The sequence below is a fragment of the Schistocerca cancellata genome, chromosome 2 (assembly GCF_023864275.1).
Source record: "Schistocerca cancellata isolate TAMUIC-IGC-003103 chromosome 2, iqSchCanc2.1, whole genome shotgun sequence".
NCBI classification, from domain to species: domain Eukaryota; kingdom Metazoa; phylum Arthropoda; class Insecta; order Orthoptera; family Acrididae; genus Schistocerca; species Schistocerca cancellata.
Window position 1 is genome coordinate 1,068,009,756 of NC_064627.1, and position 23,669 is coordinate 1,068,033,424.

The following is a 23,669-nucleotide window of genomic DNA, read 5'->3' on the forward strand; positions in this document are numbered from 1 at the left end:
TTTCATTCTCTTAGAATGGGCTCTTCTTCGCTCGTCACACCAAGCTGTTCCGGTCTTTGTCGCTTTTCTTTTGCCAGACCAGGTGTCCAGTGGTGAATTTTATGCCTAAATTTTATTCTGTCTGGCTTATCATGTTGTGTTATTCCTGGATCCATCAGGTCTTCTTTAACTGCATCGATCCATTTTATTGTTTCAAATGTAGATTTACTACAGATTTAATATGCATTTTTTCGTATTCGAGTAAATGTAGGTATATTTTTTCAGTTTCCTTATTTGTTCTGCATCTGAATGTACCTTCTTCATTATAATTTGGACCTAAAATTTTCCTGATTCTCTCTTTTGGATATCTTTAGTGTCCCTGTTTCTATTTAGCATGAGTGTTTCAGTCCCGTAAAGACACTCTCGTTTGCTGACACTGTTGCAGTGTCTCCATTTGGTGTATTCTGAAATGCGTTTTTTGTTATAGATGTCTTCTGTAAGCCTGAAACCTCTTTCATGAACGGTGTCGTCTTAAAACTTGAACTAAGAAACTCTCTCGAATTTCCCATACTTAGTTTGGTGGAATTTTGGAGGCCAATCACGTAGCAGAACGCCCCACAAACCAAATATCATCATCCCTGAAAGTTTGCAGCATCACCGCGGAATCACCGTGTATTAGCACAGGCTCATGCAGGGTGACAATTATTGAACTACATGAAAAAAAAGAACATAAATTAGTTTTCAAAAACTTACGGGAACTCAGCCAGGTAATATTTACAGTGATACACATGATTACGGCAGCCAAGTAGATCTCCTATATTGTCGAACACTATTTGGATACTGGTGACTCTATGTTATATAACAATACCGAAATATTGGCATGCACGTCCAGGTATTGGGACAGTGTTATTAAGGAAGCTGTTGAGAATAAATTAGCGAGCAACTCTGTAAACACGGATGGAGATTTTTGTTTAAACTCTGCTTGAAATCCTGCTCTAACAGAAGGACAGAGTCAATGTTACCTCAGAGCCAATGTTACCTCACCTGCTAGTACGTCGTGTTTCACTATCGATACCTCTGACTTTGGTCATGTTTGTTGGCACTAGTGTGCTGCGTGTTTGTGCTATCATTCCTGAATTACTCTAAGAACCGAGGTTTTAAATTTGCTTGTATATCGCCTGTCCGTTGCAGTTTGTGCCTCGAAAATGGCGGGGTGAACTCCCGCCGAAACATTGGAGGTCGCTGTATATATTACCTGGCTGAATTCCAGGAGGCTGTTTGAAAACTGTATACGCCAAAAGAAAACTCAGGTCTCACAAAATTAGTTACAAACTAAGGTGTGTACACACTCTGTTCAACATGCAAAGGTGACTACAGATATTCGGATGTTCGATGTGCCTGCCATCATTACCGATGATGTGGCGCAGGCGAGCAGCGAAATCCTGCATGACCCGCTTAAGTGCCCGAACATCGAGGCTGTCCAGGACCTCCTGGATGACTGTTTTCAGCCCAGCAACGGTTCTGGAGTTACTGCTGTACACCTTGTCTTTAATATAGCTCCACAAAAAGGAGTCGCATGTGTTCAGATCCGGAGAATATGTCGGCAAATGGAGGCCCATGCCAGTGGCCTCTGGGTACCCCAGAGCCAGAATGCGGTCCCCAAATTGCTCCTCCAGAACATCAAACGCTCTCCTGCTTCGATGGTGTCGAGCTCCGTCTTGTGCGAACCACTTAGGATAATAGGGATGAAATCATCTTCCAAAACCTTCACGTGCCGTTCGGTAGTCACTGTGCCATCAAGAAATATCGCACCGTCTATTTCGTGACTGGTCACTGCACAATCAACCATTGTGTATGATGGGACTTATCGATTGCGAAATGCGGATTCTCAGTCCCCGCCCAAATGCGCCAATTTTGCATGCTGGCCCCGCGGCCAGCCGTGCAGTTTGAACGTCCTGACGCAAACCGCTCAGAAGCTATGGCGATTTTACTTTATGTAGTTCGGTAACTGTCACCGTGTACCTCGCCCACAGGGCAGACGCCGCCACCTGTTGCAGGCTGCCAGCTGAACGGCCGGCAGGTGTCTCCCGGGTCGACGGTGCGCTCGTCGCAGGACGCTTGCGTGGAGTGCCGCTGCGGCCCCGGCGGCCGGCTTTCGTGCGAGAAGCGCGCCTGCCCCGTGCTGCAGTGCCCGCGCGAGCGCCGCGTGCGGCCCGCCGGCGAGTGCTGCGCGCGCTGCGTGGGCAGCCGCGCGCTGCTGCTGCCGCCCGCCGGCCGCTGCCTCGTCGGCATGCTCATCCTGCCGCCGCCGCCGCCGCCGCACCGCTCCGTAGTCAGCGCGCCCACCCCCGCCGCCGAGCCCGACCCCTGCACCACGTGTCGCTGCCACCGCAACGGCACCGCCGTCTGCCACAGGCAGGTAAGCCGACCAGTCACCCTGCGCTCAGGGGTGCCAGGTAAGCAATGCAGATGTGGTACACAGTGTCTCTCATAATAATAGCGAATACAACCCATTTCCATGCTCGCTAAATTTGGTTCAGTTTGTAACGGCTTACCAAAAGCCCGAGAAAGAAAACTGGCGTTCTACGGATCGGAGCGTGGAATGTCAGATCCCTTTATCGGGCAGGTAGGTTAGAAAATTTAAAAAGGGAAATGGATAGGTTAAAGTTAGATATAGTGGGAATTAGTGAAGTTCGGTGGCAGGAGGAACAAGACTTCTGGTCAGGTGACTACAGGGTTATAAACACAAAGTCAAATAAGGGTAATGCAGGAGTAGGTTTAATAATGAATAGGAAAATAGGAATGCGGGTAAGCTACTACAAACAGCATAGTGAGCGCATTATTGTGGCCAAGATAGATACGAAGCCCACACCTACTACAGTAGTACAAATTTATATGCCAACTATCTCTGCAGATGACGAAGAAATTGAAGAAATGTATGATGAAATAAAAAAAATTATTCAGATAGTGAAGGGAGACGAAAATTTAATAGTCATGGGTGACTGGAATTCGAGTGTAGGAAAAGGGAGAGAAGGAAACGTAGTAGGTGAATATGGATTGGGGCTAAGAAATGAAAGAGGCAGCCGCCTGGTAGAATTTTCCACAGAGCACAATTTAATCATAGCTAACACTTGGTTCAAGAATCATGATAGAAGGTTGTATACATGGAAGAACCCTGGAGATACTAAAAGGTATCAGATAGATTATATAATGGTAAGACAGAGATTTCGGAACCAGGTTTTAATTTGTAAGACATTTCCAGGGGCAGATGTGGATTCTGACCACAATCTATTGGTTATGAACTGTAGATTAAAACTGAAGAAACTGCAAAAAGGTGCGAATTTAAGGAGATGGGACCTGGATAAACTGAAAGAACCAGAGGTTGTACAGAGTTTCAGGGAGAGCATAAGGGAACAATTGACAGGAATGGGGGAAAGAAATACAGTAGAAGAAGAATGGGTAGCTTTGAGGGATGAAGTAATGAAGGCAGCAGAGGATCAAGTAGGTAAAAAGACGAGGGCTAGTAGATATCCTTGGGTAACAGAAGAAATATTGAATTTAATTGATGAAAGGAGAAAATATAAAAATGCAGTAAATGACGCAGGCAAAAAGGAATACAAACTTCTCAAAAATGAGATCGACAGGAAGTGCAAAATGGCTAAGCAGGGATGGCAAGAGGACAAATGTAGAGGCTTATCTCACTAGGGGTAAGATAGATACTGCCTACAGGAAAATTAAAGAGACCTTTGGAGATAAGAGAACCACTTGTATGAACATCAAAAGCTCAGATGGAAACCCAGTTCTAAGCAAAGAAGGGAAAGCAGAAAGGTGGAAGGAGTATATAGAGGGTCTATACAAGGGCGATGTACTTGAGGACAATATTATGGAAATGGAAGAGGATGTAGATGAAGATGAAATGGGAGATACGATACTGCGTGAAGAGTTTGACAGAGCACTGAAAGACCTGAGTCGAAACAAGGCCCCCGGAGTAGACAACATTCCATTGGAACTACTGACGGCCTTGGGAGAGCCAGTCCTGACAAAACTCTACCATCTGGTGAGCAAGATGTATGAAACAGGCGAAATACCCTCAGACTTCAAGAAGAATATAATAATTCCAATCCCAAAGAAAGCAGGTGTTGACAGATGTGAAAATTACCGAACAATCAGTTTAATAAGCCACAGCTGCAAAATACTAACACGAATTCTTTACAGACGAATGGAAAAACTAGTAGAAGCCGACCTAGGGGAAGATCAGTTTGGATTCCGTAGAAATACTGGAACACGTGAGGCAATACTGACCTCACGACTTATCTTAGAAGAAAGATTAAGGAAAGGCAAACCTACGTTTCTAGCATTTGTAGACTTAGAGAAAGCTTTTGGCAATGTTGACTGGAATACTCTCTTTCAAATTCTGAAGGTGGCAGGGGTAAAATACAGGGAGCTAAAGGCTATTTACAATTTACAGAAAGCAGATGGCAGTTATAATAGTCGAGGGACATGAAAGGGAAGCAGTGGTTGGGAAGGGAGTAAGTCAGGGTTGTAGCCTGTCCCCGATGTTATTCAATCTGTATATTGAGCAAGCAGTAAAGGAAACAAAAGAAAAATTCGGAGTAGGTATTAAAATCCATGGAGAAGAAATAAAAACTTTGAGGTTCGCCGATGACATTGTAATTCTGTCAGAGACAGCAAAGGACTTGGAAGAGCAGTTGAACGGAATGGATGGTGTCTTGAAGGGAGGATACAAGATGAACATCAACGAAAGCAAAACGAGGATAATGGAATGTAGTCGAATTAAGTCGGGTGATGTTGAGGGTATTAGATTAGGAAATGAGACACTTAAAGTAGTAAAGGAGTTTTGCTATTTGGGGAGCAAAATAACTGATGATGGTCGAAGTAGAGAGGATATAAAATGTAGACTGGCAATGGCAAGGAAAGCGTTTCTGAAGAAGAGAAATTTGTTAACATCGAGTATAGGTTTAAGTGTCAGGAAGTCATTTCTGAAAGTATTTGTATGGAGTGTAGCCATGTATGGAAGTGAAACATGGACGGTAAATAGTTTGGACACGAAGAGAATAGAAGCTTTCGAAATGTGGTGCTACAGAAGAATGCTGAAGATTAGATGGGTAGATCACATAACTAATGAGGAAGTATTGAATAGGATTGGGGAGAAGAGGAGTTTGTGGCACAACTTGACCAGAAGAAGGGATCGGTTGGTAGGACATGTTCTGAGGCATCAAGGGATCACCAATTTAGTATTGGAGGGCAGCGTGGAGGGTAAAAATCGTAGGGGGAGACCAAGAGATGAATACACTAAGCAGATTCAGAAGGATGTAGGTTGCAGTAGGTACTGGGAGATGAAGAAGCTTGCACAGGATAGAGTAGCATGGAGAGCTGCATCAAACCAGTCTCAGGACTGAAGACCACAACAACAACCAAGAGCCCCAAAGAACGGCAGATAATATACAGTATGTTTCCAAAAAGCACTTTACAACTTCAAAAATTCATATAAATTTATTACAAGAAGATACAGAGGTGGGTTTGCTGCTATTTTGTAGGGAAACACATCAATTTTTTTAAAAATTAAAGATGTTGTATGTGGCTTCCGTTGGTTAGCCTACACACATCCCATCGGAAGTCAATTTCTTCCCAAACTCGCTGTAGCATTGCAGGTGTAAGTTGCTCAGTGGCGGCGTAAATTCTTGCTCTAAGTCTTGCTCTAAGTTCAGGTAGAGAAGGCGGCATAGGAGGTACAAACACAATATCCTTGATGAATCCGCATAAAAAAATCGAGTGGTGTCAGGTCTGGGGAACGTGGGGGCCATGCAATTGGCGCATCACGGCCAATCCATTGACCTGGAAAGCGTTCACTGAGAAAATCCCAGACGTCAGTGCACCATCTTGCATGAAGCAGACATTTCGTTATTGACCATCTTCATCGATCTGTGGTATCAAAAATTGCTGTAACATATCCAGGTACACTGTTCCGCTGACGGTTCTCTCGTGGAAAAAAGGGGCCGTACACTTTGTTCTTGCTCAATGCACAAAAAACTTTCAGTTTAGGGCTATCACGAACATGTTGCAATGTTTGATGTGGATTTTCACTGCCCCAAATCCTAGAATTATGTGTATTAACCTTGCCACTTAAGTGAAAAGTCGACTCGTCAGATAAAATGATTTTGTCCAAGAAAATTCTACATGTTACTGCTTTACATTGAAATTGTTGAAAAACAACCGAATCCTGAATGTTCAAAACTGGTCTGCAAAACATCCGTCTTCAAGTTCAGATCCTTATTTATGTTTCTGTTATAAAACTAAATAAACTACCATGGCTTTTATTCCAATGACGAATTCGCAGCTATTACTTTCCTTCGAACAGGTACCACAGCCGCAGAAAATTTTTGAAATTATTACGCTGTTCGCTTTGGTTTGTAGTTATTTATTAATAATAATAAAAATAAAAAAAATGATGACAGTCGAAGACTTACAGGTTGTCATTCAAATCCACGTGCCAAACCCTTACTCAGACGTTATATTCTTTCGTACTCACAATTATACAACGGAAAAATGACCTGGAGCCCGACAACCCAAACATAATAACGAGCCGCATGCTGGAGGTAGCCGCGATCAAGCAAGAAACATTACTAAAATTCATTGGACTTCTTCACCTTTCCATACGCGACTCCACAACCTATTGTCTCCGAAGCAAGGCGACTTGCAACAATATCATTTAGAACAATCTTTCTGCCAACAAACAGTTCAATTAACCTAGTCTCCCAGAATTCCCCAAATCTTTCAGAATACCCAGAGATTTCTCAGAGTTTTCCAGAAAATTCAGTTTTCTTGAGAATTCCTGATTTTCTAGACAAGTTTCTACCACGTTAAAAAAATTAAATACGAAATAGTATCTGACAACGGGTTAAGCTGTCTGAATGCAGAAACTGGAGGAAACAATGACAGAATTGCATCCGACATGCAGCTTCGTGAAGTAACCGGTATGCGAAGGAGTTCAGTTAGTAAATTGGGCGTGTTTTCTAGAAACTCGTACGTTCAAAAGTATCATAAAAGCCGTGAATCAGGTAGTGAAGACCAAATACAAGACCACCGTGCGCCAAGTGCAACGGGGTGAGGCTCGAGGAAACAAAATAGAATTTAAAGAATTAAACAAGTCTGAGATCACGTCTGTGGACTGGTTGAAAAACTCACGGGAGCCTGGCAAGGCAGACAAATCGTGTCCGGTGGAATGGGCCGGGGCTGTTGCTAGTTGGACGACGCAGGTAATGAATCATAGGAATTTTTGGAAGCCAACGAACACAATACCTGCGGTAGTCTAATCCATTAGTTACTACGTCATACAAAACTTCGGTTAAACGTGGGAAAATAAGGTACCACATTTGAAGGGGTCGACAGAAGGTTCTGATTACGAATTTAGTGTGGAATAATCTAATCACACTGTCGTTGTTTTTCTCGAATGCATAATAAGCTGGTAACAAGTTTTTTCATGCGTACCACTACAACTAGCTGTTGTACTTTGTCTTGCTTTATTTACACAGAAGAGCCAAAGAAACTGGTACACCTGCCTAATATCGTGTAGGGCCCCCGCGAGCACGCAGAAGTGCAGCAAAACGAGGAGGCATGGACTCGACTAATGTCTCAAGTAGTGCTGGAGGGAACTGTCACCATGAATCGTGCAGGGCTGTCCATAAATCCGTAAGAGTACGAGGAGGTGGAGATATGTTCTGAATAGCATGCTGCAAGGCATCGCAGATGTTCTCAATAATGTTCATTTCTAGGGAGTTTGGTGGTCAGCGGATGTGTTTAAACTCAGAAGAAAGTTCCTGGAGTCACTTTGTAGCATTTCTGGACGTGTGGGGCGTCGCATTTTCCTGCTGAAATTCCCTAAGTCCGTCGGAATGTACAACGGACATGAATGGACGCAGGTGATGAGACAGGATACTTAGGATGCGTGTCACCTGTCTAGACGTATCAGGGGTCCCACATCACTCCAACTGCGCACGCCCCACACCATTACAGAGCCTCCATCAGCTTGAACAGTCCCCTGCTGACGTGCAGGGTCCATGGATTCATGAGGTCGTCTCCGTACACGTCCACCCACTCGATACAATTAGAAACGAGACACGTCCGACCAGGTAACATGTTTCCAGTCATCAACAGTCCAATGTTGGTGTTGGGCCCAGGCGAGGCGTAAAGCTTTGTCTCCTGCATCCATCAAGATTACACGAGTGGACCTTCCGCTCCAAAAGCCCATAACGATGGTGTTTCGTTGAATGGTTCGCACGCTGCCACTTGTTGATGGCCCAGCATGGAAAATGCAGCAATTTACGGAAGGGTTGAACTACTGTCCCGTTGAACGATTCTCTTGAGTCGTCGTTCGTCTAGTTCTTGCAGGATCTCTTTCCGGCCGCAGCGGTGTCGGAGATTTGATGTTATACCAGATTCCTGATATTCACGGTACACTCATGTAATGGTCGCACTGAAAAATCCCCGTTTCATCGCTGCCTCGGAGATGCTGTGTCCCATCGCTCGTGCGTCGACTATAACACCACCTTCAGACTCACTTGTATCTTGATAAACTGCCATCGTAGTAGCAATAACCGACCTAACAACTGCGCCAGGCACTTCTTGTATATAGTCTCTGCCGGCAGCAGCGCCGTATTCTACTTGTTTAACTAGCTCTGTATCTAAATACGCATGCCTGTACCAGTTTCTCTGGCTCTTCAGTGTATTTTCTTGTCTTCGAATTTAACCAAACATGTAACTCGCAGCAACTCAGAAAAGCTCTTGTGGGTTAGCACTTTATTCTGATAATAGCAAAGAGTAATCTGACGATAGTAGTACACACATTCCTTAAACAAGCTTTCACTGCTAGTTTGATTTATAGCAGTATCTCCACAAAGACAAATCACAATAACAGTTTTAACGTATCGCTTCCAGAGCACGACTGTTTGCTCGTTTCTGTGTATGTTGGCACGCCAGGGAAAGAGGTTTCCTCCAGTGCAGTAAATGGACCGGTCTTTCCCTAATTCGCGTAAACGGGCAGTGGTCCGGCCCTACAAGACCAGCTAAAGGTCGAGGTCGTTTGATTTTTCAGTGATGACCAGTGTTTTGCAACATCCTTTGGAGACGAACTTTTAAAAGTCATCGCAAAAACCAGCACCTTACAGAAGGGTTATAAATAGGACCAGTATATCGCCGATGAAAATTCCTACAATCTACTTTTGATTTTGACTGGCTGCAACGCATACATCTTAAATAATTTCATGGAGTGGTTTGGAGTTCGCGAAATCTAGGAGGTTGGCCGGCGGACCGCTTGGGGTGCAGAAGTCTTGTGCGGCCTGGATCGGAGGTGGTGTTTTCGTAGTGAATTTCGGATGTCGGGAAAAGGTGATTCTCTTGTGATCAACAGAGTAATTTACTTTTCCTGTTGTCTTGGTTAGTGTTGCGGTTTAGCGAACATATACACGCTGGTTAGGCAGAGACCTCAGGCTAGGGTGTGGAATCGAGCAGCTTGCTAGACAGTGGTGTTTCATTTAACGTGAAGGATTGGAGAGTTTTTCGTTGAAGCCAATAAATTATTTTCTTTCTGTGGAAATATGAGTGTGGCGTTTTTGTGTGATGTTTTGCCTATTGTCTTTGAATTTTGTTTCTGTTTTGTTGTGGAGTTCATCGACAGGAGGTATTAGCATCCAGTTGGAGGAGCCGTATGAATTGTTAGTGGTGTACGTTTTCTAGTCCAGTGGCTTGATCTCAGAACATGTTTGCAGTTATTTGATGGCTACTGGGCATTAATTATTGTCTCTAAACTTATTAGATAGTCAACCTCGTCTGGCGGATCAAAGAGAGGCCACAAACCCTTACTTAAACTGATTTTACATGTGTAGCAATTTGGGGAAATAATGTGGATCAGTGCATCACATAATTTGGCTCACAAGCAGTGCATCGCGATGCGAGGACCATGGTTGCGAGTGAGGTTCTGTGTGATGCCATGGAATCTCTGAAAAATGGATCACAGTTGAAAGTCAGTAGGTAGAAACTCTCACAAAGACATCACGTTTCAAGTTTCCACAGAACCAAATGTATTGTCTTCAGTTAGACCCCAACCTATTATGTCACTTTTATTGAACATCACCTTGATGGTTCCACTCTCTGACAGGAAGCTTGTTCCTACCAGTATTTTTCCTCTTCATTCCAATAGTCATTGCTTCATGATTAAAACTGTCTGGTCTTCCAATTTCTTGCAGTGTTTTTATCTTTATATGTTGGGGGCTGAGGATGTAATTATAAATGTTTAGCACACAACATAAAATTATCTTTATTTCCTATGTGAATGATCAAAATAATTACCCTCAAATAATTCCAATTTTCTGTGTACAGACATGGTAATGTCACAAGCAAGCTCACTAAACTGCAACACTCGCCTACCAGATCATAAAATGACTGAACAGGAATCAATGCCTCTGTACAGGAATGCACTTCTGAATTCTCGTAGTCTTTCTGTACTCGATAAATTGACTTTATTGATCACAAAGGTTTTCTAACTCCTACCTTCAGGAATATTTCTTTAAAACAGCACCTCCATCCCAAACACGGGACCTATACCCAGGACTGGCAGTGTTACATTACATTACATTTATACATGTTCCATAGATCATGAATCAACTCAAATCTTGCGAAATACATAGAGAGTGCCACAGAAATGTTTTAACATTTAGGCCCTTCAGCAAATCTACTTCAGAACCAAAATGTAAAGAGCGCTCCCACTAATAGCATTTCTCAGCAAAGTACTGTTTCTTGCCTAGACTTTTTCACAAGATTATTTCATATTGATATCAACTGGTAAACACCTCTCTTCATGGAGAAGTCACTATTCTTTAAGTCAGCCTTATAGGCTCCAAGCACAAACAGCATTAGACGCAACACACAAAGGTTGACCCACCATCTCCTGTCTGGCCAAAGTTAGATTCCTAAACTGGCTCTGGCATCTTCAACACCCAAAATAATGAGCCTACAGATGGCCAGAAATGGTATATTACAATCTTTTTCTACATTTTTTTAACCTAATATATGATGTGCAACTTATTATATGCAGTTTTGAGAATCAAAAAAATGTTTTTACAAAAAAAAATTATTTCCGCCACATAGAAAACGTAATTATTTACTTGCTCAGACATGTTTTGCTATTGTTGTCACACCACCTACACTAAGCTACATACAGGATGGCCCAAGAAGAATGGCAGTATACGGCACATTAATAACTTGTTATTCTAAAGAAAGAGAGCACTTGTTTATGGATCCTGGTTTAAAGAGTTTCTTCATATGACTGCTTAATTCCATGTTGTAAGTGCCAGTCACTTTAATTGTAGACTTTAAAAGCATAACACAGGAAATTCATTTACTGCTGTTACGCATCTTTCCATTATTTGGAATAGCTGCACACTGCACAATATCAGTCATATGTTTAGCTTTCCCCACCAGTCAAGATATGGTGTGGGTAGATGAGGTATCTGTTACAACCTGTACACATGCATCATGTTGGCAGGTGTGTCCCGTGCTGGACTGCCCCGAAGAGAACCAGGAGCTACCCCCGCCAGGACGCTGCTGTGGCCACTGCCGGCTCACACTCCCCAGCCACGCCTCGTGCACTGCCGGCAACATCACGCGACAGGCAAGTAACAGCCTGTAATGGATTACAGCTTGTAATGCTTGGAGAATCTCACAAGTTGCTCATTATCAGGAGTAAACAGTAGCCATGTATGTTAGAGTTGTGCGCGTGTAAAGGAACCCAAAGAACGACTCTGTCCGATAGCTCAGTCTACTTCTAAATGCAACTGTCTGCCGCTCAATGCTTGCTCTATGTGGTGAGTAGCAATCTATCCTGATTCATGTTGTTTTTATTCAAACCCAGGTTGTTGATAATACCTAGAAAAATACTACAAAATGTTTGAATTCCAAGCTGAACTGATAAAAAGTACTTCAAACACCAACAGCAAATAATTTGCAGACATGTAATGACAAAGGAAAATATTCATTCTATTTGGCTTCCAGTTGACCACACAAGTTAGTGTCAGATGCTGCAGCACATAATGTGTACTTGGTGTTTGTTATTATTGGCAGAACAGACACATTGATTTGAAGACAGACACAACAAAAAGACTAACATATTTAGTTTTCATCAAAAGCCTTCATCAGAAAAGAGCAACACACATTCATTCACACTATCAAGCACACCTCACATACATGTCTGCTATCTCTGGCTGCTCAGGCCAGACTGCAACTGAACTCACTGAATGGGAGCAACAGCCCACAGTGGAATGGGGAAGAGGGAGGGATGCACAGTATGTGTGGGAAAAGAGGAAGCAGTGCTACCTGGGAGAGTGTGCAGGGACTAGAGGTGGCAGACAAGGCTACCTGCCACTCAGAGGCCTACAAACATGTTTTCATTTAAATCGGTTGACCATGAACACCTCAAACCCATATGGTACAGGTCAAGAACAAACAGTCAAAATGCTGTGGAATTAAATTGAGCCGTAAAAATCGAGACTTCACTGAAGCTGACTCAGTTAAATACAGATAAGAATTTAGACTGGGAATAACATGCTGGATATCTAACTAATAACTATGCATTTTATAAATTCAAACACCTTTTCCTTGTTGCAATATATCAAAGAAAAAGGCATTTGAATTTACACACTGACACATGGAAAATAGGGTAACGTAATTATTTACAAATCAGTTATAAAGTATGGTACTGTGTTTTGGGAAAACTTAGCTGACATGCTGTCCATTATGAAACTACATGAAACCATCATTACGAACATGCATACTATACATCCAAGATAACTCTTATTTAAAAGCCTTTAATTATTAAAAGAACCCTCCCTGTATGTCCATGAAATTGTCATGTCCATATACAGCAAATCAGAATTATTTAAGGATAATCATTTTGAACATTCACTAGGTAATAAAGATAATTTTATGCTCCTTGCTAATCATTTACAATTACATGCTCAACCCCTCTGCCCCCCCCCCCCTCCCTATCCCCAGACATAAAGACAAGAATCTACAACAAATCGGAAAACAAGACAATTTTAAATTTTAATCATGAAACAGTGAGTAGTGGAGTGAAGGGAAAAAAACCTACTGGTCGTCTGCAAAAGATGATGTTCAAAACTAGTATTACTGGGTACACAATGAAAAGTTGTGCTAATTTTAAAATTCTCCCATTTCTCATTAGCTGTGTTCAGTACCAATGAAGTTACGTTACACATTTCGACTTGCTTCCTGTAACCTATTCATATGAATACAAAATGTACATTATGATGTAAATGAATCATATGCCACAATATTAAGTTCCATATCAAAAGCTTAACTTGTCCATGAGATTATCTTATAAAGATCAGCTTCTTCATTTCCCCTTATTCTGTCTCCTGTTTTTCTTTTACATCTTTCCTTCACCAGTTCTTGTTTCTATTTTACTCTAGTGGCTGCTGTTCCATGATCCCCCTCCCCCCTCAGTTTTTAAAGTAATACTCTAGTCTTATTAACTGTTTGTTTCTCTCTTTCCATTACATGGGTACTATTTGCTCAGACATCTGCATCAATATGTTACCACAATGCTGTTTCAGGTAATTAACATGCCACCTGATCATAGGTTCGGGTTCCTCCCATTCCTACCTCATGACCCTTGGTTCACTAGGCATCAGATTTAATGTCCTTTCTTCAAATTCTTATCGGTTTTAACAATTATTACTTCTATAGAGTGCAGTCATGATGAACTTTCCATATTATTTTAATCCTATGTACTTGTTTTCATATGCTTAAGACTAAAATGATAAACAAATATGTTTTATACTGTCAAAATATAGTAACTAAAATATCCCATCAAAAGAGCAGACAGTATCTAGATATTCTTGCCGATTTGGAAAATGGTACATGAGCTGAGTTGTTTTTGCCCTGATCAGGATGGTGATGTGTGGCAGCCTGGTCCATGCCACTCATGTGAATGCCGACAGGGGCAGGTGCGATGCGTCATGCAGATGTGTCCTCAACAAAATGTCCCATGTCCTCCCAACTACAAGCTGGAGCACAAGGCCAATGAATGCTGCCCCCGTTGTGTTGAAAGTAAGTAACCCTACACACTGCATGCTCTAGAGCTCAATATGTGCAGTAGATAATTCATTTTAAAGAAAACAATAAGCAAAAATAAAGAAAGGCAACAAAAAACCTACAGCGTGTAGATACAGAGCTGCCAAATACAGGTGAGTGGTTGCCTTTCCCTATTTTCTTTTATTGTATCTGTCAACAAATAGTATTGTTTACTGCCATTCTCAAGAAAACTTAACTCATAGGCATTATTAATTGATATGTCTCTGATGACAAAATGAAAAGGTAAATTTGAATTGTTCTTCAACACAACCTAAGCTTAAAGGTATTATGTACGTATGCGCTTCAGAAAAATTAATATTTTATATGCTTAGAACACATCAGACAAGAAAAGTTTATTGGCAAAAAAAATTGCAATGATAATGTTTTAAAAAGCTTTTCTTTTTCAAGTTTCTTGCTTTCGTACATATTTTGTTAGCTACCTTATTTATTTTACAGATTGAGTTATATATTTCCTCATGATAAACATTCCATTACCTAAGGAATGCTAAGTGCTACCAGTCTACAAAACAGTTTAGGTCACTGAATGCAAATTTTGCTCTGGGCAGTTCCAAATATTCTTACAAGGGGAAGGCCTCAGACATGGCCAACCGATTCGGCTCAGATTTGACAGGTCACTTGTGTACAACCTAAAACGAAGGAATCTAACATATTTTGGGTCAACATCCCGCGTTTTTTAGAAAATCACCCCTAAAGGTTATGACGAGCAATCAGCTCAAAACTGGAGGCATTGATAGATCATTGTAAATAGAGCATTTTTCATAATCAGGTATGGGGTCTGAAAATGCATACTTTTCCAGAAATCGAGGTAAGAAACTTTTACAACTGCCGCTTCTGTACCTACATGGTAAATGCTTCTCGCTGGCAGCACCGATAGCACCGGCACGGTAACTCAGCGTGTTCGGTCAGAGGGTTAGCTCCCTCTGTAATAAAAAAACTGAGTTAATCGATCAACAACGAACTTAAACGGATGTCTTACGACGTCCGCCCTGAGCAGATGCAACAAACAAATTGAACAAAAATGAGATTAAAAAAAAAATAGCGCAATGACCAAGGTAAGTGACTGGGTATCACAGAACCCGGGTTCGAGTCACGAAGAAACCTAGCGCACATTCTTTTTTTCGTTTGTATTTTTCCATATCTCAATTGATAGGGGTAGGAGGGTTAATAAAGTAGGTAAATCAATAAGGAATAATAATAATAAGGTAGGCCAATAAATTTACCAAACTTCTTGGGATAGTAAACAACCAAAATGTTACTCCAGGTCACTTTACAATGGCTCTTCCAGTCACTGTAACATGTCCTCACTTTTCTTCGAACAACTAGATGGATGGTACTTGTCATATAAACATTCGAAACAAATATACTCAAGGCACCAAGAACATCTAATTAATGCAATCTTTCGACAGCTACACTGTTCCTTTCGAAGAGTTGGCAGAAAACAAACTTTGTTTACATTTAAAAATATGTCTTTTTCAGGAATTAATTTTGATGCGTACCACGCATACAATATCAGTGCCTGAAAAATCGGTGCTGAAAGTTGGTTATGAATTATTCTGTGAATAGCTATTGCATCTGTGCGTTTGTGCAATTCCCGCTGGGTTTCCAGAAGCACACTGCAATTCTGAAGCCTGAAAATAAAGTTTTTAACCTGGCGATAGAAATAAACATCACATGGCTGGCACACAGGTGTGCAGTTTGGCGGTAATACTTTTACTGTGCATGTCGGCTGACCCTCAACAGCTACTAACACTGTGTCATATATTGTAGTATTAATTTGTGCACTCCAGGAATCCAATATTAGACAAAACTTGTTATCAGGAACGTGTGGTTTTAAAACATTCTCAAGAAATGTTCTGTAAATTGCTTTCGTCAGTTTCCTGGATTTGGAGCAGGTAATGTAAACATTTTTCAACAAGTTGGTCAAACGATTGACCTCTTCTATAACCCGTGGACCAAATGTAATATTCGTTTCTAGTAAACACAGGAAAACCTTAGGCAACACTTTTACAGAGGCTGTGATAGCATATTGCGCTGTGTACGAATGTGTTAGTTAGTTTTTACTACCAACTGTGACAAGGGTTCGTCTTTCTCCCTTATGCGATAACATGCATCGAATGTTCACCTGATACTCGCATCCTATTTGATCGGTGTTGATCACAATTGAAACCGGTCATAAGTGACACCGTTTGCGTGCTGAAAAGAGCCGCCAATTTTGTATATCTTCTATATTTTGTACCTCCTTTTGAGAGACTTATTTAGTGACATGCCATTGACGAATTTTATACTCCGATTTGAAATTTATTGCCCAAGATAATGATGCAGCAAACGTAAAACATAGTTCAATCGGTTAGTAACCAGTTCGTAATACTCACTGGGAACAGATGAAGCACATATTCCCAGTAATGTGGAGATTTCCAAAGTGTTATGACCATTTTGCGATTCACTAGTCAGGATATCTTCCACTGAATCACCTTCTGCTTTGTCTTCATGGTATAATAATTCAGTATCAACGAACGTCATTTCGTTCGTCAGCTCCAAATACCACTCGATGGTAGCCACTCCTATTAATCTGGAATGCCGAGAAACAGAACTGCCTGCTTCCGGTAGTGCATTGATAATGCATCTGTCTTGCAACACTTTTACAAACCAAAACACAGCATTGGTAACTTCCCGCTTGCTATCGTCTGTGACAGGCTCCCAACTATATATTACAGCGCTAGTAGAAGGGTGTACATACTCCATTATTTGGATCATGCACCTGAAACATATGACACAACAAACAATAACTAGTTACTACGGCATAAACAGATGAGCTAATTAGTACAAACTACATACAGTACTCGTCATATGTTACTTACGGAAGAACACTGTATTCATTCACAAAACATATTTAATTTGGCCCATTAACGATGGAAAAATCACTACATGTATCCGTGAGGTTCGCGACGGCCTAATGACGGTTTCTGAGTGACTTCTATAAGGCTCGTGCTGGACACCTTCACTCTTCCAGGTTTACAACTATGATATGATGAAGAGGCAACCGGGACAACATAACTCTCCCCTCGTGCATTCTGTCCCGAGCCTCGCTGTAAACAAGCGTCACGTGATTGGCTATCTGTGATCCCTCATGAGGAATTCACAGCACTCTTACTCGGAATTGTTTTCATGTGACAAGGCTTAAAAGTTTAATACTTTACTAACTCAGGCGTTTGGGAAATTAGTTTGCCTACCTTATTTTTATCATTCCTTATTGATTTACTTACTCCTATCGCTATCAATTGAGATATGGAAAAATACAAACATCAAAGAATAACAACCGCTAGGTTTCTTCGAGATTCTTACCCGAGTGATTCCCAGTCAGTTGTCTTGGCCGTTGCGTAATCAGTGCGGCCGGCAAAAAGCATTTACCATGTGGGTACAGAAGGGGCAGTTGTAAAATTTCTTTCCTCGATTTCTCGAAAAGTTTGCGAATGAATGATGAAAAATGCTCTATTTACAATTATCTATCGATCCCTCCAATTTTGAGTCGATTGCTTGTCATAACCTTTAGGGATGATTTTCTCAATAACGCGGGGGTGTTGACCCAAAATATGTTAGATTCCTTCATTTTAGGTTGTACACAAGCGACCTGCCAAATTTGAGCTGAATCGGTTGGCCATGTCTGAGGCCTTCCCCTTGTTAGACAAACAGGTCCCCATGTTAAACTCAGAACCTAGTTATCTAGGTGCAAAAAATGGCATAAAATCACAGTAGGAAATTCAACCTACTAATACTTGGTCTCCTGCAGGCTGGTTAGAATCCAAATGTAGGAGTAATGTGTTACGTACTTGCACAATTTAAAGTGTCTTTGAGAAGACACAGGACATCAAGCTATCAGTGGGGAGAAGACAAAAGTAGGACTGTTTATGTGAGAAACCAATACCAATGGATAAATAAAATACTAGCTTATAATATCTGGAGTTAGTAGAGTTTGCCATAACATGAAATAATGTGCTAAAACAACTTCTCTTGAATGTGGATTTATCCTCTGCTTGTCATTTAGTATGACAGTCATAAAAATGAAATAGACAAAACTCTTGTGGCACAACACAAAATGATAACAAGATCTGGATGGCAAGAGAGACCTTTCCTCCTTAATTTATAGGCTATAAAGATACTTAAATCTAAACATTGCCCACTTGGCTCCTGAATCCAATCTGCAATTTTCAAAGCTTGTTATTTAATATTTATTGTGTACACATCATATCCCCCTCCACCCTTGTTTCCAGTGCTTACACATTGATGTCAAATGAAATGGTCATACAAAGCCACAGTAGAGCATATGGATTTTCTTTCTTCTTTTTTGTGAAAAGCTATGAAGTGGGTATAAGATGACACACAGAATTCAAAATCAATAATATACTGAGTTCAACTCTTCAGGATACTCATGAGTTTAATCCACTTTAATTATATTACTTCCAACATCTACACAATTTCTTTACCTAATAAACAAATCATGTTCAGGAGAAGTGGGATGCAGACACCCCCTCACCCATCTGGCCACCCAGATCATTTAGGTTTATGTGGTTTCCTAAAATAAAATTAAAGGAAATGTCCAGATTATTTCTTTTAAAAGGACATAACCAATTTTCTCCCTCATACTTGTCCAATTTGAACCCGTGCTCTGCCTATAATGACTTCATCATAGATGGAACATTAAAATCCAGTTTTCCTTAAATACATGTAATGATAATTAATCCATCTTCACTGTAATTTGTATTACCTTCTTTAGGAAGACAACGTATCGAAAGCCAATGAATAAAAAAATGATGTTCTAAGATACAGAGTCACCAATATCTTTTGTTACAGGTGATGGTGTATGCACAGTTTTTGGTGATCCACATTATCGCACTTTTGATGGGAAGTTCTACAGTTTCCAAGGATCATGCAAATACCAGCTGGCATCAGACTGTGTAACACACACTTTCGGTATCAGAGTAACAAATGATGCAAGAGCAACCAAGGCATCCTCATGGACAAAAACCATTTCAATGAAGGTAAAACACACATTTTTTACCATATGAAATGAGGGAGACAGAAGTAATTCTTTTGGATAAGTAATTTATGCTCATTGCTAATTTCTTTCTGCTGAAAAAAATTACTTACATATAGCTTTTGTAAATGCAACACATTTTACTATTTCCAATAAAAGAAAGCAAAGTTTTGATGAATAATTACTTATAACTTACAGTAAATATTAATTTAGAAATATTTTTGTCTACAGATTGGAGAGCTCAAGATAAATCTGGGACAGAACATGAGAGTAAAAGTGAATGGAAAGCGTGTGCAGCCCCCATACAGACTGCTCGATAAGATATCTGTCAATAAAACACGCAATGGAGTTCAAGTGGAAACATTCATTGGTGTGAAGATTGTATGGGATGGCAACAGTTTCTTGGAGGTGTCTGTTCCTAAACGATATAAAGGAAAAATGTGTGGACTATGTGGAAATTTCAATCGCAAGGCATCTGATGACTTCACACTGCGCCATGGTGGTAAAGCCCTTGACACAGATGCAGAAAGGTTCATAGTTCATACACATTTACAGCAGAATCAAGCAAAATACATTTACACTGTAGGAAGTTCATCAAATTTATACAGTGCAAAATTCAATTAGATTCACCTCCAACAACAGATTTCAAGCTGTAGATTCATCTGTGCTAGTGTAAAATAAGACATTAATTTTTTGCAAATCACAAATTTATGCTTTCAATAATTTAATGCAATAAATTTGGCAAATAGGAAATTCAGTAACAGTGTTTTACAAACACTGTACTATTTATCAGCCACATTTTGTGTTTGAGTCATTCATATGCTATTAGGTGCTCTTATCCTGAGACCAAAAAAGAATCAGTTTCTAAGTCAAGTCATCACCTGTTCTTTTAATAAAAAATATGCAATATGAGGTACTACACATAACTGTTCAGTATCTGGAAAAATGCTCACTTGCAGGACTAAGCACTGAAAAGAAAAAATTGTTTCTCTCACGAAGAATCCTTCACCAACTATTATCTACTTGTAACAACTGTAAAGAAAGTTCTGTTTATCATATAATGCAATTACTATCAAAATGTATGATGCAATCATGTTTGCACTTTAGTTTCTTAAACTCTTTGATGTCTCATCCACTGCCTTTTGAGCAGATACTTCCAGGAAAATTCTTAAAAACCACAGGAAATGTGTAAATGATATAATTACTTCCTTTTCTTACTTCCAACACACAGGGGTCCAGTCATAAAAGTCTAATAACAGTGTAATGTATATAGATGTCCAGTCACATATGTCTAATATCAGTATAATGTATATATGTGACATGAATGCCATCTGAAAAATGCACACTGAAACTATTATGCAGCACGTACTTAAAATATATGGCTTCCATCCCCCCCCCCCATTACAAGCCCCACACACTGTTACAGATCTTACTACAACAGCCTATTTGGTTATATAAGGGGTGATCAAAACGTTTCCGCTCGAAGGCCATACAGTCCATAATCAGTGTGTCAATCAGGTGTAACCACTGTGAGCATTGAGGCAATCATCCCATACACCAGGTTTGAGATACCTGTTTGGTAAAACACCATGTCCTGGTGTGTGAAAAAGTCCTTATCTGCTGCTACACATCCTTGTCCAACAGGAATCATCGACCTTTCAAGGCCTTTTTTAAGGGACCAAAGGCATGATAATTACATGGGAAGAGATTAGGACTATAGGTCAGGTGCTCAAGGGTCTCCTATATGAGTTGGCATAACTTATTATCATGAAGCAGCAGCATCCCTTGTCACAGTTGTACTAGACACTTCACCTTAACTGCATGCCATAATTTCTCCAGCACTGTGCAGTACCTTTCCCCAGTAACTGAGATACGAGTTCCATGAAACCATTGAGGAATGGGCCTCAGTAATAAAAAGCAGGATGAGCATGACCTTTGCACCAGATGGCTGGCTCTTGAACTTCTTGGGATGAAGGGATGATCGATGACGCCACTGCATGGTACTTGAGTATGTGGCATGCAGGTGTAGAAATAAGTCAAGGTAACTGTTTCTCTATGCTTAAGTACTTCTCAAACTGTTCCTTTTCCATGAAGATCAGGCTTTCCCTTCTCTTGCAGCATCATCAACATGAACACACCACTACACTTCAAATACTGTCATCAGTACTGAAAGAAACAGTTTCATTTAACACATCTGACACTCGGAAGTTGTCAAACAGTATTAATGAGGATGGCTTGTATTAAGCTGTTCACAAGTTAGAGAAAACCAAGTCAGTCTGCAAAGTTTTTAGAATATCACTTATTTATTACACTGGGATCTGAACTGAAGGGGAAAAAGAGAGAGAGAGAAAAACTCTTATGCAGTATAAGAATTTTGTAACATTTAAAGAGCACTGTACATTTTTTGAGATAGATGTGACTGCAGGCCTTCACATTCTGACATTTACTGTATTTCTTTATTGCTTTAAACAGGTTTGGACTGTCATGGCGAGTTGGTGGAACAAAATCATGCACTCGCCCCCAGGAACAACTGAATAGGGAACCACAGTGCCAGAAACCTAAGGTGCATCAACGAAGTGTTCGTCAGTGTGCTCCACTCAAGGAGAAGCTCTTCAATGAGTGTCACAAGAAACTTAATCCCAACACATATTATCAGTGAGTCACATGAAACAAATGAAAATTAAAAATTTCTCATTACCTTTTAGTGCATGTGTGTGTGTGTGTGTGTGTGTGTGTGTGTGTGTGTGTGTGTGTGTGTGTGTGTGTGAACTGATGTAGTTACTAGCTGTAGCAATTTTACTCATTTCACAAAATTGAATTTTCAGGCAGCCTTTGTCAAATGATTCACCTAAAGCACTCATCAATAGTTCACAGAATTTGACTGCTACTTTTTTTGCAGTAAATTCCAATCAAGTAGTTCAATGTCTACACAATTTATTCAATATGAGCACCAGAGATGTCGCCAATAAGCTGCAGCTGTAAAATGATGTGATCAACAGTTGTTAAGTTCCGGTGGAATATGAGCAATGTGTTCCTGTATACTGACTTTCAGATCAGGTAGAAACCAAATGTGTCCCTGGTAAATGCGTTCTTTTATATGTTCGTAGAGCCAAAAGTCACATGAATTCAGGTCAAGTGATCTTTCAGGCCAAGCAGCTGGAAAACTTATGGAGATAACACGTTCAAGGAAGGCTACATTAAGCAGATCTTTCACTGGGCGAGCAACATGAGGTGTTCCCCCAGCTTGCATGAAAACAGTAGTTTCCACACAGTTCTGCTCTTCCAAAGCAGGAATCACATTCTTTATAAGGTGGTCTCGATAATGTGCAGACATCATGGTACACCCGACAGGATCTCTGGGTGCATTCTTTTCAAAGAAGACTGGACCAACGATAAAGTTGCCTGTGAATCACACCACACAGTCACATACAGTGAGTGCAATGGTTCTTTGTGCAGAACATGAGGTTTATCAGTATCCTAAATTTCGCAGTTCTTTGTATCACTGCACCCTGTAGTGTAAAATGTTCCTTGCCTCTCCACAGAATATTGCCAGGCTAATTGTCATTAACTATGATCCATGCCAGAAACAATGAGCACATTCAGAACATTTCTACAGATCATGAGGTTTTAATTGCTGCACCATCGGAATCTTGTATGGACACCAGTGTAAAATAAACCACAATAACTTCCAACTGTTGACCATGTGATGGCTAATTCTTCTGACACTGTTCAAGCATAAACAATACCCACATAACATGCTGCATGGTCAGTTACAGTAATAGCAACCTCATCAGTAACTTCCACCAGAATAGGACGCCTTCCTCTTCCAGATGCCACACTGAGCTAATCGGTGTGTATGAATTTCATTGTTATCTTCTTTGAACCATTTAATGGCATTGGGTCTCTCCTCAGACCTTTCAATACTCTCTCAATGCAGCACTGTAATTGCTGCCATTCACATAAAACAATTTCACTAACAGTGCACCTTCTCCACTCTCAACAGCCACACTGTTCGCTCATTTTATGGCTTGTCAAATGACAATATTGATGTCATACCAGTGCACAGCAGCAGATTTTCACCTGGTGGCCACAACTGGAACCAACAGTTTCTCCAGTGTAGATTGGTTCTGCGTTGACACATTAACATGTCTACCAAGTTTTCCTGCCATGCAATAATTACAGCCTACACTAGACCTCAATGTGTGTATGTGTGTGTGTGTGGGGGGGGGGGGGGGGGGGGGGAGAGGAGCAAGCACGCAGGTGCACACATGCACCAGCTATTCAATATAGGATCTGTCCAAGAGCTAGCAAAATTTCATGCTTTTATGTGTGTCTGCCAATGATTCAATGCTTCTGCTATTCAGTGAGTTGTTTCCTTCACTCCTACATTATTTAAATCCAGTATATGCACTTCATAGAATATGAACGCTGTGCAGCACTACTGCAGCATAATTTTTGATTTCAGTCTTGT

General features: G+C 40.8%; 1 protein-coding gene across 1 annotated transcript in view; it reads left to right on the forward strand.

Annotated features, from left to right (window-relative positions):
* Window positions 1-23,669, forward strand: part of LOC126163065 (BMP-binding endothelial regulator protein) — a 703,775-nt gene that overhangs the window by 662,204 nt on the left and 17,902 nt on the right. Inside the window, exons 6-11 of the mRNA XM_049919968.1 lie at window positions 2,037-2,398; window positions 11,540-11,665; window positions 13,962-14,121; window positions 19,015-19,202; window positions 19,430-19,728; window positions 21,671-21,853. Of these exons, the coding sequence (XP_049775925.1) occupies window positions 2,037-2,398; window positions 11,540-11,665; window positions 13,962-14,121; window positions 19,015-19,202; window positions 19,430-19,728; window positions 21,671-21,853 (1,318 nt within the window). The remainder of the gene's footprint in view (window positions 1-2,036; window positions 2,399-11,539; window positions 11,666-13,961; window positions 14,122-19,014; window positions 19,203-19,429; window positions 19,729-21,670; window positions 21,854-23,669) is intronic.